Raw genomic sequence first — 14,067 nt, 5'->3', positions numbered from 1 at the left:
CAGGCCTGCCCCGGTGGGAGACCCTCACCAGCTCCCCGAAAACAGCTCTTCTCCTTTTGCACAGATGACGGAACTGATGACCCAGAGCCCCAAGGGAGGGAACAGTGGGGCCCAGGCTCAAAAACCCTGGCTTCTTGACTTGAGGTCCGGTTTCAGTCAGAGTAAAAACATGAATGGATCTCCCAGAACAACATCTTGTAAGCCAGATCCTGGGCCAAGCCCCTTGGGTCACTCTCATCTTCCTGCTAGACATTCCCCCTCCTTCACTCCAAGCAAGGGGAGGAGGCTGAGCTGCCGAGAAAGGTTCGGGCCAGGAACAACCTTTGTGTGTCTCTTCTTCCACGCCCAGGCCACCCTGAAGAGTCACCCAGAGTCTGTCCTGCACTACAGGGAGCAGAGGCGCGCTCTTCAGCAGTGCCCGCTGGAAGGTCCTGCAGTGGCCAGCCAGAGCCCTGCCATGCTATAGGATGTCCTTGCCCTCAGACAGCCTCCGCCTCCTGGCCACGACCGGAGAAAGCCAGACTAGAGCTCCATTCCATGACCTGGCCTGAGGGAGGCCCTGACCAAGACTTTGCCAGAGTCATACCCGAGTACCAAGCAGACCTCGGCAGCCCTGTCTGGGCCCCTCCTCCCCCTCCTCCTACGTGGGCCTCAGCCCACCATCACGTGTGGCCTCTGCCTTATATCCCCCAAATAGGATTTTTCCCATGGCACCCCACACCCCGAGTGTCTATACACGAGGGCCAGATTGAGCCCCAGCTGCACCATGCCTGCCCCCCACCTACACTGCACAGCCCCCCATCACCCTTTCAAATTGGGAGGGGAGGAGGTGACTTGTGGGTAACCCCAGCAAGTAAGCCAAAACTCAATCCTGGATTCCATTACAGCTTCTGGGACGGATGCGTGTCAACTTTGTAAATTAGGCTGGCTTTAGATCTGTGGTTTCCAAATATTTTTTTGAGCAAACTTCAGAAAAAATCTTACCCAAAAGTCCAACACATGGAGCAGAAAAGATAATACCATTGACTAGCCTCTCATGAGTGGGTCTCACACGCCAGGACTGTGCTAAGTCGTCAAAACACAGTATCTTAGTACATCCTCACAAACAGCTCTGGGAGGTGGGAGACCCTTTCTACCCGTTGCTTGAACAAAGAAAGACAGACTCAAGAGATTCAAATAATGGGCCATAAGCTCACCCAGGCTCTCTCAACCACTGTGATGGCTGGTCCATGGAGCTGTTCTGGCTGAAGTAGGTGAGAAAGGCCCAGCCCTCTCTGCTCAGTCTCCCACTTTTCAGTCCCTCCCCAGCTGCTGCCAGAGGTGCCTCCCAAGAAGCTTCGGGCTCCAAGGAGTTCCATTTGAAAATCATGGGCTTTGACTGATAACCAAATAATTACATATTCCTCAAGCACCCAAGATGAGAAGAGAAAATTATTTTTTGTTTGTTTTTAAAGCTGAAATCTTGGAAATCATGGAGTTCACATCGCCCAGCTTCCCCACTGTACTTTTGGGGAGACTAAAGCCTTCAGAGGGCTAAGAGCAGAGAGAAGGCCCATATCCTGGCTTCAGGCAAACAGCCTAGTCCCCTCCATGCAACCCCTGGCAGATCAAAGCCAGGGGCCTGAGACTCTACATGCCACTATGAACCAAGCCATGAAGCCACCAGACCACCTGGGTGGCTGTGTTTGGACAGCATCCCACACCTTCCAGTGTTCTGGGCATAGACCAGCCCTGGGGCCCTTGGCCAGGCAGGGCTCTGAGCCGAGAAAAAGGCAGGGTCTCAAGAGAGGAGAACCCACAAGGCGAGCCAGTGGCAGGGGAGGAGGGAGCTGCAGAGAGCAGGGAAACAGGCCCCAGAGAGCAGAGGGAGAAGAGAAAGGAGGGAGGGATGGGTCAGCGGGGTGTGGAGGGAAGCAGCTCGGGCATCAGGGGTGGGGACGGGCATCAGGGGTGGGGATGGGGCAGGCCTGGGTTGGGGGTGGGGTGGGGTGGGGGGATAGGAGGAGGGGATTCTTGGCACTGAACCGGCAGGCCTTGATGGGGGTGGGTACTTCTGGATGTCAAAGCCGAGAGGACTGGCTGTCCATCCCCTGCAGGCTTTGTAGGTTGGACTGGGGCATGCATTGGGTCAGGGGCCCATTCCAGCCAGCCCATACTTGGGAAGGAGGAGGTCACCCCTCATGACATCTCTGTCCCTTCTTTGTGTCCTCTCACTCACCAGTCCTCCAGATTCACAGAAATCTCCTTTAATTTACCCTTATGCCCGCCCCAACCTCAAGCCACCTGCCTCTCCCACCCTCTTTCAACCCTCCCTTCCCCCACCTGCCCCCATCCATGCTGGTGGAAGGGTGGGCACCGAAGCCCAGGTCTCTGGGTCTGGGGACCCCAGGCTGCATGGGTGAGCGCATCTGCCCAGAACCCCGTTGGCAAGCCTGGCTCTCACCCCAGCCCTGCAAGCCGGGCCCTGCAAGCCAGAGGCAGGCCCTGCTGAGCTGGCTGGGGCTTACCTTCACACCATCGTTCTTCTTGTTTCCTCCACTCTTCCCGCCTGCAGAGGAGAAAAAGTAGAGGGTTATCAACACCAGGCAGGGCACCAGGGCCCACAGCGCGAGGAAGAGCAACATCCACGGGCCGCGGAGGACACGGAGCCGCAGCAGCTATGTGAGGAGACCTCCTCCTCTTGCTCTTCTTCCTTGCGGGGTGGCCCAGGGACTGCCGGTGGCCCACCGCAGTCTGGGGTGGGCCTGGGCTCCCCCCGGTTCTCAGCAGTGTCAGGCGTGACCCTCTGGCTCCATGGGTTGAGGAGGTGCCCACTGTGCCCCAGACCGTGGGAGCGCTTTCAGTCTGGGGATTCCCTCCAGATCCCGGTCACCACTCGTGCTGGCGGTGGCCAACCCGGAGGCCCGGCTCCCCAGCCCAGGGCTGGACGCTCCCTCCCACCCCGGCCAGCTCTAATTTTAGCCCCATGCTGCTACGGAGGTCATGTGTCAGCCCTGCCTACTCACTCTGGACAGCTGCGAGCTGAATTTTGCTGGTGATAAGAAGCAGGTGCCCCCCCGCCCGAGTCCCTGCTCCTCTGGCGCCCACCCCAGCCAGAGCACCCATTCCCTGAAGAGTCCTCCCCATCCTCAAACTCTAGAGCTCTGGGCTGGGGCTGGCCATCTCCCTGGTGGTCAGGAAAAGCAGAGCAACAACTCCCAAGAAGGCCTCACCTGGCATTTCCCATTTCCTTCCTTCTCACCTTCTGGCCAGAGCCCTTGGAGAGGGCACCAGTCAGGACAAGGCATGAACACCCAGCCCTGCGCAGCCTGACTTCTGGCAGCTTCAGATCTCAAATAAACGGCTTTAAGTTAAATGAGACATAGCACTTGGCACGTATGCAATAGATGCTCAGTAAACAGTAGCCATGCTAAATCCTTCACCGGATGAGAGCAAGCTGGGGAGGAGAGGCGGTACTGAACATGATGCCCCAGAGGTTTGGAAGGATGGAACTCACAGCTGGTGCAGCCCGCCAGTCATCCTCACATTCCCACCGATGACCCCTCTCATGCTCTTGTGCATTTTTCCCCTCTTGCCAAGTTTCCACCTTGCAAAGCAAGTGGGGGGCGGGGTACCTCTGGATCCCAAAGCCGAGAGGAATAGCTGTTCCATCCTCCATGTACTCTGTGGGCTGGACCAGGATACACAGCAAGCAAGGGGAGGACTTGCCCCTGAAGCCTCCAAGGGGGCCCCCTCTCACTCCAGCCCACTATGACAGGACTGTGGGTCTCCAGAGGCCACATATTCTAATTTTCAGGAGATTTTCTATGAAATGAAAATGCTGGAAACTCTTGCTCACCACCCCCCCACCAAAAAAAAGTTTTAAAACACCACTGGCCCCCCAAGCACATGGAGAGAGAGGCAATAACTTATGTACTCCATTTTGTGAGCTCTGGACTAGAGTGCCTGAGGGGCCCTTCAGTTGTTAAAAAAAGACTCTGACTGCCTGGGTGGCTCATCTTTCAGTTTAAGGAACTGCAGGATCCCTGTCTGGGAAGCGCGTGGGAAGGCAGCTCTGTGTGGTGGGGAAAGCCCAAATCTGAAGTTCCAGGGCCTTCCCGGGCCTGGGTCTTATTCTGCCAGCTGGTTAAATGGGCAGGTGGGCCCTCTCAGAGAAGCCAGGCCTGCAGCTCCCCAGATCCGAGCCCTCACGGTGGGGCTGGCCACCTGTCCACAGCAGCCCTCCCCGGCTGGTCCCGGCACCAGCCCCAGCCAGAGGGCCCCTCGGGTGAGCTTTGCTATATCTGCTCAGCTGCCCCGTCAGCCATCCTGGGCTCCTCAGGGAGACGCCTCTGGCGGGCACTGGCCACGGCACTCTCCAGCATGCCAAGGGGAGCTTCTTGCTAAGCCCTGATGCTAATCCCTTCCCCTTCTCTCTTCAGGGCCACATGCCGCAGGTCACTGGGCCTTCCCTGCCTTAACCAGCCTGGCTTTGACCAAGGCCAAAGGCTCCTACCCTGGACTCCTTGGTGACTCAGCCTAGTAAGGGCACGTGCTCTGAACTGGTGACACCTGCCCTGAAAGTTCCCTTTAGCAGCATGACCTGGGGTGTGTCAGAGTTGACCTCCCTGAGCCTCTGCTTCCTCATTCAGAAAACAGGGGTGGCAATCGCCTTATCACAGAGGCCACATGAGTGAAAGCCCACGCTTTCACTCTCGGTACTGCTTGGGAACTGCTTGGTAACTGTGGGGAACAGGAATGCCACTCTCCCTGGGCCGGGCTCAGTCCCTCCCACATCTGGACCCTGACATATGGGGAGCCTCCCCACAGCTGGCCCAGCCTGAGAACCCAGCACCGCTGTGAGGTAGGGGAGGTGAGGGTTAACGTCTAACCCTTCCTTGTGGGCCCTTGGCTTGATAACCTTTGACCTTTACCACTTCTGCAGGTGGTATCAGGTGAGCTAAGCCCTAATCACTGAATCCTCTACAGCCCCCATCTCCACAGGCCTTCTGGTCTGAGTGCACTCAGATACCCCATTGGACAATGCCCCCACCTCCTGCAGGATGTATGTGAAGATGAATCCGAGGTCCTACCACCTACCAGAGAAGTTCCTGGTGGCCAGCATAGTGGTGAGGATGGCTCCCTGCAACAGAAAAGAGAAGGCGGTTTGGGGGAGAGGAGGCCATAGGTGAGGGGAGAGGAGACAGAGATGGGAGGGGTGGGGAAGGAGAGGAAGGGGCTCCATTCAGACACAAAAACCTTCTGAAGCTCCTTGCCCTCCATTTCTCCCACCCCACAGCCTCGAGACTATCCCCGCCTCCCGGGAGAAGGGTGAGGCAGAGGTGATCTAGGCCTTAGCTGGCACTGCTCAGGAGATAGGGCCATCCAAGGAGCAGATATTAATAGATCCCACCGGCCTGGCCAGAGCTGGTGGATGTGCTCGGGGACACCTGTCAGTGGGGGTTCCTAAAGGCCAAGGAAGTTTCCTGCTGGGGCAAGGACACCAGACTCTGCACCCCTCAGCTCTCTCTGTCTGCATCTTCTGCCTGGACACAAAGCTCCTCACTCTAGTACTGGCTCATCCCCCTTTCTGTAGTTCCTGGGCTCAGAACCTTGGAGGATTAATGGGGAAAAACCCTCCTCTATCAATAAGGGGACTGGAGACCAATGGCCAGTTCAGATTCTCTGAGTCCAGCGGTCCATGATTTTAAGACTCCCTGATTCTGACATTTTGAGACTACATCTATGACAGCTCCCACTGGGGGTTGGGGGTGAGACTCAGTTCCCCTGGCATCATGCTCACCACCACCCCCTTGGCCCATGTCCCTGTCCTGAGCCACCACACCAGGCCTGGGGGAAGCTGGTGAGGAAGTTCTGAAGGAGCCAGGGCCTCAGCATCTGTCACTCAGCAGCTGATGGCTTCTCTGTTCCAACCAGCTGGGGGCCCCTCGGTCATCCTTCCTACCTGCTCACAGGACCCCCGGCAAGGTCTAGGACAGGACCTGTCACAGCCCTGAGAACACACAGACCTGCTGAGAGGCCAGCAGCTCAGGGCTCACCTAGGGCGCACTGTGACTTCCTCAGGGCACAGCCCCTGCCAAGTCCCTTGGCCGTTCCTTTCCAGTGGTTGGCAGCTGGGGTCTCTCACCCCTACCATGGTCGCGTATCATTCCTGGAAACCTCTCCCTGCCCCACTGAAACACTTGCTGTCCCCCTAAGGGGTCAAGCTCATGCTTCCAGACTTCTGCACAGGCTATTCTCTGTGTCTAGAACACCTGCCCCATCACACTTTACACTGTTAATACCTGCTTATCCTTCGGGATCTCAGATCAAATGCCACTTGCCCAGAAAGGCTTCTGGGATCCTTCCCTAGTCCATGCAGATCTGTTCCCCTCTCTGGCCCCTCTGTGGACCCCCCAGCTTCAGGGCAGCACTCACCACTGCCCCGTACTGTCCTGGTCACTTGACTGTCCTTGCCAGCGCTCACTGCCCAGCCCAGACAGCCGGTGGTCAATAACACTCGTTGACTCAGTGAAGGAGAGAACTAGTGAGCGGGTCTCTTGGCCTCTGTGCAGACCCAGGCCAACCTATTCCCTTGTCTGTGGGGCATGGAGGATGAGGACCTGCTGTTACCTTCAGTTTTCTCCTGGCGTTGAACTTCTTCAGGCAGTCCACGGTCTCCTGTCTGTGCATGCAGGAGGCCACGGTGGACCGGTGCTGGAGAAAGGAGGGGAGAGGTCTGTGAGTGGGAGGCAGGCCCACCCGAGGTCCCCCCACTCCAAGAATATCCTGTGGATGGGGTGGGTATCTTGTGAAGAACAGTTCTCTGTTCTAAGGGATGGTATAAACATCCTGGTACGAGACATTTGAAGCCAGTAGCTCCCCCCACCAGTCATGGTGCCAACTCAGAATGCCTCCCACTGCCACTCTCCACCTGAGAACCACAGCAAGGTCAGTCTCTTGAACTAAGCCCCCTCAGGCCCAGCATGGGCCTGAGGGGCAGCAGGCAGGTCCAGGACACTGTGAGGGTCTTGATCCTGAGGTCTGGAGGGATCCTCAGGAGAGGCTTTGCTGAGGAAGGCTCACCGAGATCCAGGGGTGCTTGAGGGCCTCAGCGGCCGTGATGCGTTTGGATGGGTTGATGGTCAGCATCTTATTGATCAGATCCTTGGCTTCTGGGGTAACGGTGTCCCATTCTGGTGACGGGAACTGGAAGGGGCAGAGGGGCCAAGTTTGCCCAGCCTACCCCAGGCCACCCCTGCGATCCCCCAGCCCCTGACTGGCAGGGGAGCAGGCAGGGGTCCTACTGCCCGTCCATTCGGGCATCCACAACCAGGAGTTGGGGCAAGGTCCCCTGGCCCCAGGACAAATCAGGGCGATGGCAAGGGGAAAGGAGGCCTCCCTCTGCTCTTCTGAGGCCGTGCCTTATCTGGAGAGCAGCAGGCCAGTGGTGACAGCCCAGACTTCAGAATCGGAAGGTTGGGTTCAAGTCCCAGCTCTGCCTCCTGGACAAGTCACCTTGGACATGTGACCCCTCAAGCTATCCCTAGAGATGTTGTAAGGATTAAATATGATATAAAATGCACGGCACATGGCTCAATAGGTTATCAGCTGTGCAGAAAAGCAGTACACTTGGTAGGCAGAAGCATGGACACTAAAGCCAGACTGCCTGGCTTCACTAAAGCCAGCTCTACCATTTCTTAGCTGTGTGTTCTGGCCAGTTATTTAACTTCTCTGTGCCTCAGCTTCCCTATCTGTAAAAAAGCAGTAATAACAGTACCTATGTCATGACTGGTATGAAGATTATAATAATAGAAAGCATTTAGAAGACTGCTATGTGTGTTAGCTATTATTACTGTCTATCTATATACATACAATATATAATTGTGTGTGTACAACTATGGAGAGATAATCTGGCTTCTGGGGCCTGCCCCCTCTATATCCCACTCTACTTTTGTGCTGATTCTGCCTCCTGGGGCCCCATGAACTAAATCCCCATCACTTAGATGCTCCAGTCACTAGCATGGCCAGTTCATCGTCTGGCCCCAGTCAGCCCTCAGGCTCCACCTGCTGGTCACCCCTACCCCATAGCTAGAGAGTGGCAGGAGGGCATGAGGGAGGCGTCCTTGGGTCTCTGGCCTCACTGGGCCATGACTCCCACTGGATGGGACCCAGGGGCTGGCAAGGAGGCTGGAGACAGGAGCACCACTCACATCATAGGCGCCAGCTTTGATCTGCTGGTACAGGCGATGCTGGTCCTCATCCCAGAACGGGGGGTACCCCACCAGCAGGATGTACAGGATGACCCCTGGGGATAGGACCAGGAGAAGCTTGAGCCCCAGGAATAGGAGGGACAGAGGGCACGTGGAGGAGAGCGATGCGAAAGGAGAGAGAGTGCACCAGAGGGCAGGCAGCCAGGGGAACGGAGGGGCCTTCAGATGGACTCACCGCAGGCCCACAGGTCCACGGGCTTCCCATACGGGTCCTTCCGCAGCACTTCTGGGGAGAGGTATCCAGGTGTCCCTGCGAACCCTGCTCCCCAGACACACAGACAGGCAGACACATACACAGAGGTTGATGTGTAAGCAAGATCCTGCTGGAAGAGGGATAAGGCTGCCCTGGAGACGGGGAAAACACCCCCTGCCCCCAGAGCCAGCCAAGGGCTGGAAGCCCTGACCTGGTAAGACAGCAACACCTCTAGACCAGGGTGGACAAGGGCAGAGTACGTGGTCACCACCTGCCTTGAGAGCCTCATGGCACTGATCCATCCCAGGGTCCTTCCCACAGGGCCCTGCCTCAGAGTCACAGATTTCTGGCAGAACCCTTCCAGAAGCCTCCACCAATCAAGTGCTGGTGGTCCTCGAGATGAAAGGTCCTGGCCTGTCAGCACCAGATTGAGCTGAACCCTCACCCACTCCCCGCTCCATCCAGGATCTGGTCCTGGGGTGGCAGGAGGCCTATCCCTAACACTGGCTTTGTCCTAAGTCCTTTAGGTAGGTCCCTTTTCCTTTGGGGCCTCAGTTTCCTCATCTGTGAAACAAGGGATTAGGGATTTGTATCCTAAACACCTCCCAGCACTGTTGGGAGAACTACTTAAAAAAATGGACACCCAAAATGTTTTGGTAAGTTATTGTGAGAATAGTTCCTATTAAGGAGTATGTATGGGAGAAAGCAATGGCACCCCACTCCAGTACTCTTGCCTGGAAAATCCCATGGATGGAGGAGCCTGGTAGGCTGCAGTCCATGAGGTCACTAAGAGTCGGACACGACTGAGCGACTTCACTTTCACTTTTCACTTTCATGCATTGGAGAAGGAAATGGCAACCCACTCCAGTGTTCTTGCCTGGAGAATCCCAGGAATGGGGGACCCTGGCAGGCTGCCGTCTATGGGGTCGAACAGAGTCGGACACGACTGAAGCGACTTAGCAGCAGCAGCAGCATGCTAAGCAAGACTGAGAACTTTCCATGCCTGATCTCATTTAATCTTCACACAGTCCCAAGGAACATACTTTTATTATCCCCATTTTACAGACAAGGAAATGAAGTCTCAGAGAAATGACTCACTCAAAGTCATATGCCTTGTAAATAGCACAGTCAGGATATGAACCCAGAGCTCAAGCTCCTAACCACTGATCAACATTGCTCACTAAAAAGTATTCCCAGATAGCCGAAAGGACTCAATTACGCCAAAATCTCAAGAGCATGACTCCACCCCTTTTAATTTCCTTTGACCTATTCTTAGTTTCTTAGCCCCCATTCCTCATCTTTAAAATCAAGATGATAATCTAGCACCCAGGCTGCTGGGGAACTCACGGAAGCCCCCAGCCGACAGTATTGGATGCGCATGTGAAGAAGTCAGGTACTGTTTTAATGACAACCAAGTCCCAGGCCTGGACCCCAGGGAGCTAGGATGGGCGACAACCACTGATGCAAAGAGTCTGGGTAAGGAGCCCTCTGCTCCCTGAGCCCTGGCTGGGGCAACATCCATCTCCAACCGGCCCCCACTCAGGCAGAGGGTTCCTAGAGGCCAATGTGTCAACTCAAGGCTGGCTGCCAACACCCCTGCCACCCCCTGCCCCCACTCACCAAACCATGCCTGCTGCTCGCCCTCTACCTCTATGGCCAGGCCAAAGTCCGCCAGCTTCACCGCAGCGCCCTTGAGCTTGGAGGCCAGCAACAGGTTCTCCGGCTTCCCAGGACCAGAGAGAAGAGGAAACGTGGGAGAGGAAGAAGTCAGGGGACAGTGAGCATATTCAGAATCTCACCTCTAGAGATCTGGGTTTTCAGGAGGAGCAGCTGAGCGATCCAGAGGCTCCCTGTCCCTGCCTCCCTCCAGCCCCAACCACAGGACCCCTGCACTTCCCAGAGATGGGACTACCCCACTGCAGCCCTCCATCTGCTGCAAACAGAAGACCCTTTTTCAGCCTGCCAACCCCTCCTTCAGCTTCCAGCAGGGTTTGGTTCTGGGGCTGAGGTGGAGTGGGGCAGTGCTTCTACTATACGCCAGTCACTGGGCTAAGGGTTTTGCATACGTCATTCGATTTGTCATCCCAACAATCCTTTAGGGTAAGCACTCTCCTCCAGTGGCCTCCTTACATCCTCAGAGACAGTCATTCTTGTTCCACCTCAGGGCCTTTGTACTTCCTGCTCCCCTTGCGTGATTTGCTCGCCCTCTGAGCTTCACAGGTGTGGCTCCTTCTCATCATCCAGCTTTCACCATGTCACCTCTTTCAAGAAGCCCTCCATGACTACTCTATCTAAAGGAGGAGTTCCCAGGTATCTTCTGTCTTAGCAGCTTGTTGTTACCTTAATAGATCTCATCACAATTTCTAAGTGTTTTCCCATCTGTCTATGTGCTTATTCATTATCTGTCACCTCTGTGCAATATGAGTTTCTGTCCACCGATGTATCTCAGAGAAGGCAATGGCACCCCACTCCAGTACTCCTGTCTGGAAAATCCCACAGATGGAGGAGCCTGGTAGGCTGCATCTGTCACCTCTGTGCAATATGAGTTCTGTCCACCAATGTATCATTAGCACCCAAAACAGTGGGCAGCACATAGCAGGCACTGAAGTATGTATGAAAATAAGGAAACTGGGGTTCACAGAGGTTAAGTCACTTGACCGAGGTCACACAGCTGGTGTTGATAGAACCAGATCGAGGCACAGTCTGGCTAGAGATGTGCTCTGAGCCCCTCCAAAGTGATTGCTGCAGGGCCTCCTACGTGCCACCTGTCCTATGGAGGCATGAAGGCTGCCATCTTCTGCTGAGTCTGAGGACAGAAAATCCTTCTCCTCAGGACAGAGAGGTAGTTAGCGTGGGGACTTTCTAGTTAGAAAGCCCTAGCTTCTGATCCCAGTGCTGCCATTCTATGCTATGGAACTTGGGTAAATTAATATCACTTCTCTGGCCTCAGTTTCTTCTCCAAAAGTGGGAATAATGCCTACTTCATGGGGTGGCATATGGATTAATTGCAATAAATCCCTGTAAAGCACTTCCCAGTGTCCTACAAGTGTTGGATAGGCATCAGTACTCATACTTTTTGTTTGTAGATGGGGGGTGTGGGCTCCCAGTCTCTGCAGACAGCTGGTTTCCTCTGACCCGCTTTCCCACTAGAACTTAGGAGGGGTTCCACATCCGACCTTTCACTGCCCAAAGCTAGGCAGGACGCAAACAAGTATAGCTCCATCTGCCCCTGGTTAAGGCCTCTTTGGTTCTCTGGGGACTGTGTTCCCAGCATGTCCTGGGTCTTGGTAGCTGTTCTGCCCTGATTTGATGAATGCGCCACTAATTAATCTACCCAGAGTGGCCTAAATTTGTGCTGCCTCTTTCCCTGTTCCTCCTCTCGGGCAGGGGCTGTGGTTATAATGGGAACAGGCCCCTGGGGAGAGCTGCCCTGCAATCTGGCCAGAGACCCTCTCTGCATGCACACTTGCCTTCGGGTCTAGACTGAGACGCGGGGAGCCCACCTGGGCTCGGGTGCGGAGCCACAGATGGCTCGTGATTGTCAAGGGTGAGCGGGGGTTCTGGTCAGAGCACTGCCCGCCAGAGAGGGGTCTGGGCAGACAGGAGGAGGGCCAGGGAGGGGCCAGGACGAGGAAGGCTTGGGAATTCCATCGGGGGGAATAGAGAACAGCCTGCAGAAGCCTCAGGAGCTACTGCAAAGCTACCCACGAGCCTCCAGGGCTTCTCTGTGCTGGGGGCTTGACCTCTGTGTGGCCCCAAAGGGTAGAACTGGGGTTCACAGGTGAAGCCCCCAGCATGGGGAAAGACTGGAGGAACATTTCCTAACAGTTCAAGGGGCTACCCCATAAAAAGTGAGCTCATAGTCCCCGGAAGTCAAAAAGCAGACGGTTGACGGACACCCAGCAGGGTCACCTAGAAGGGGCTGCTACAGAAGCAGGCGGTGCGGTCAGTGGCTTTTTAGCCCCAGCCCACTGAGGGCAGGGGACCTGGGGTCAGGAGGCCAGGGCTCCAGCCCTAGCTCAGGCACAAGTGAACTGCATGTTCTCGGGAAAACCCCTTGGACTCTTTGGGCCTTTGTTTCCTGCTCTGCAAAATGGAGATGATGTTAGGCAACTACCAGTCACTGATGCTGTGAGGCCCAGCAGAGGAGCACCATGAAGTTGTGCTGACTGGGCCAGGCTGTGCAGCCAGTGCCAAGCCTACACCTGCATCTGCTTAGTCCTGCTCATCTCCTCAAGTGGGAAGAGGCAGGACTCGGAAGGCCTCAAAGCCTGCTTTCCTACCGTCACTCCCTTCCAGAGACCGGAAGCAAGACTAACAATGCCTCGACATTCCGGGCACTGTGCTGTCTCCTTTGACATCCTCACTGACCCTGTACTGAGGTTGCTATGGCAACCCCCACTATAATGAAGCTGAGGCCATGCAACTAGAAAGTGGCCTCGCTGGAATCTGGACCTCCCACCCGCCCCGCCCCCCGCCCAGAGCCAGCCTTGGCAGTCTAGCCGCCTCTCACCTAGCCTGGGACTGGGAGTCGGGAGACCTGGGTCCCGAGTGCAGATGCCCTGCTTCCCTGAGCTCAGTTTCCTCATCTGAAGAGTGGGGAAAAATTTTCCCATGCAGCCCAACTCAGGAAAGCTGACGGGGCTATGATAATAACACTGGCTCCGCAGGTTGAGGGAGGGGCTGGGTTAAAATGAGCAGGCTCCTGGTGAGCCAGCCTCTTGGGGTGGGGGTGGGGAGGGTCACTGACCTTCAGGTCCCGATGCACCACCCCCATCTGGTGGCAGTGCAGCACGGCCTCCAGGATCTGCTGGATGCAGTGACTGGGGAGAGAGAGGGAGGGGCGGGGAGTGAGGGCGGGCCTCCCCTGGAAGGCCCCAGGAGGGAGTGCCCTGCCCCCGGGCGCCGCCTGGCTGCACCTCTCACTCACCTGGCATCCGCCTCACTGTAATACTCCCGGGCCACGATGTCTTCAAACAGCTCCCCGCCGGTGACGCTGGGGAGACAGGAACAGAGTCACCCTCCCACAAAGGCCCCAGGTGCCGCGTCTTTTGGAAGAGTCTCCAGGAAGTTAAGGATGGGGCCCAGGGACCTCAGAACCTCAGCCCCAAAGGGAGGGGCCCCAGAGGCCACGGGGATGCCCTCTGGTATAACTCCCTTCCTGACTTCCAGTCCACCTCCCCTCCATCCTCAGCCTTCTCCTCCACCAAAGCCAGGCTGAGGTCAGGACAGGGGGTAGAACACTCAGAACTTGTCACTATGATTCATCAGGCTCTTGGAAATCCAAGGGCTGGAGCTTTTTGTTGTTGTTGTTTTTTAATAGACTTTTTTAAAGAGTAGCTTTAGGTTCCCATCAAAATTGAGCCAAAGGTACAGAGATTTCCAATAGCTCACTGCCCCCCGCCCACTCCCCAGCCCCAGCCATGCACAGCCTCCCCCACTGTGTCAAGTGCTGTTCTTTACAGATGAGGCCAAGAACCACTGAGGCCTCTCAGTTCGTGATTGCTTTTCATTCTATTGCCTGGCTTTAAAAACTTTAAATTTATTCTGAAAGGAAACTTCATAGCACCACTAGAAATGGAAAACCAGCATCACTGGCCACAAATAGAAGCAAAACTAAAT

General features: G+C 55.8%; 1 protein-coding gene across 3 annotated transcripts in view; it reads right to left on the bottom strand.

Moving 5' to 3' along the window:
• CAMK2A (calcium/calmodulin dependent protein kinase II alpha) overlaps positions 1 to 14,067 on the bottom strand; it is a 65,943-nt gene that overhangs the window by 21,019 nt on the left and 30,857 nt on the right. For all 3 annotated transcript variants that reach the window (XM_027545963.1, XM_027545961.1, XM_027545962.1), the window contains exons 5-13: positions 13,376 to 13,441; positions 13,196 to 13,268; positions 10,066 to 10,168; positions 8,428 to 8,511; positions 8,193 to 8,287; positions 7,066 to 7,188; positions 6,613 to 6,696; positions 5,080 to 5,122; positions 2,508 to 2,548 (exon numbers count right to left, since the gene is read on the bottom strand). In XM_027545963.1, the coding sequence (XP_027401764.1) occupies positions 2,508 to 2,548; positions 5,080 to 5,122; positions 6,613 to 6,696; positions 7,066 to 7,188; positions 8,193 to 8,287; positions 8,428 to 8,511; positions 10,066 to 10,168; positions 13,196 to 13,268; positions 13,376 to 13,441 (712 nt within the window). The remainder of the gene's footprint in view (positions 1 to 2,507; positions 2,549 to 5,079; positions 5,123 to 6,612; positions 6,697 to 7,065; positions 7,189 to 8,192; positions 8,288 to 8,427; positions 8,512 to 10,065; positions 10,169 to 13,195; positions 13,269 to 13,375; positions 13,442 to 14,067) is intronic.

The sequence above is a fragment of the Bos indicus x Bos taurus genome, chromosome 7 (assembly GCF_003369695.1).
Source record: "Bos indicus x Bos taurus breed Angus x Brahman F1 hybrid chromosome 7, Bos_hybrid_MaternalHap_v2.0, whole genome shotgun sequence".
NCBI classification, from domain to species: Eukaryota; Metazoa; Chordata; class Mammalia; order Artiodactyla; family Bovidae; genus Bos; species Bos indicus x Bos taurus.
This window is presented reverse-complemented; position numbering and strand designations above follow the sequence as displayed.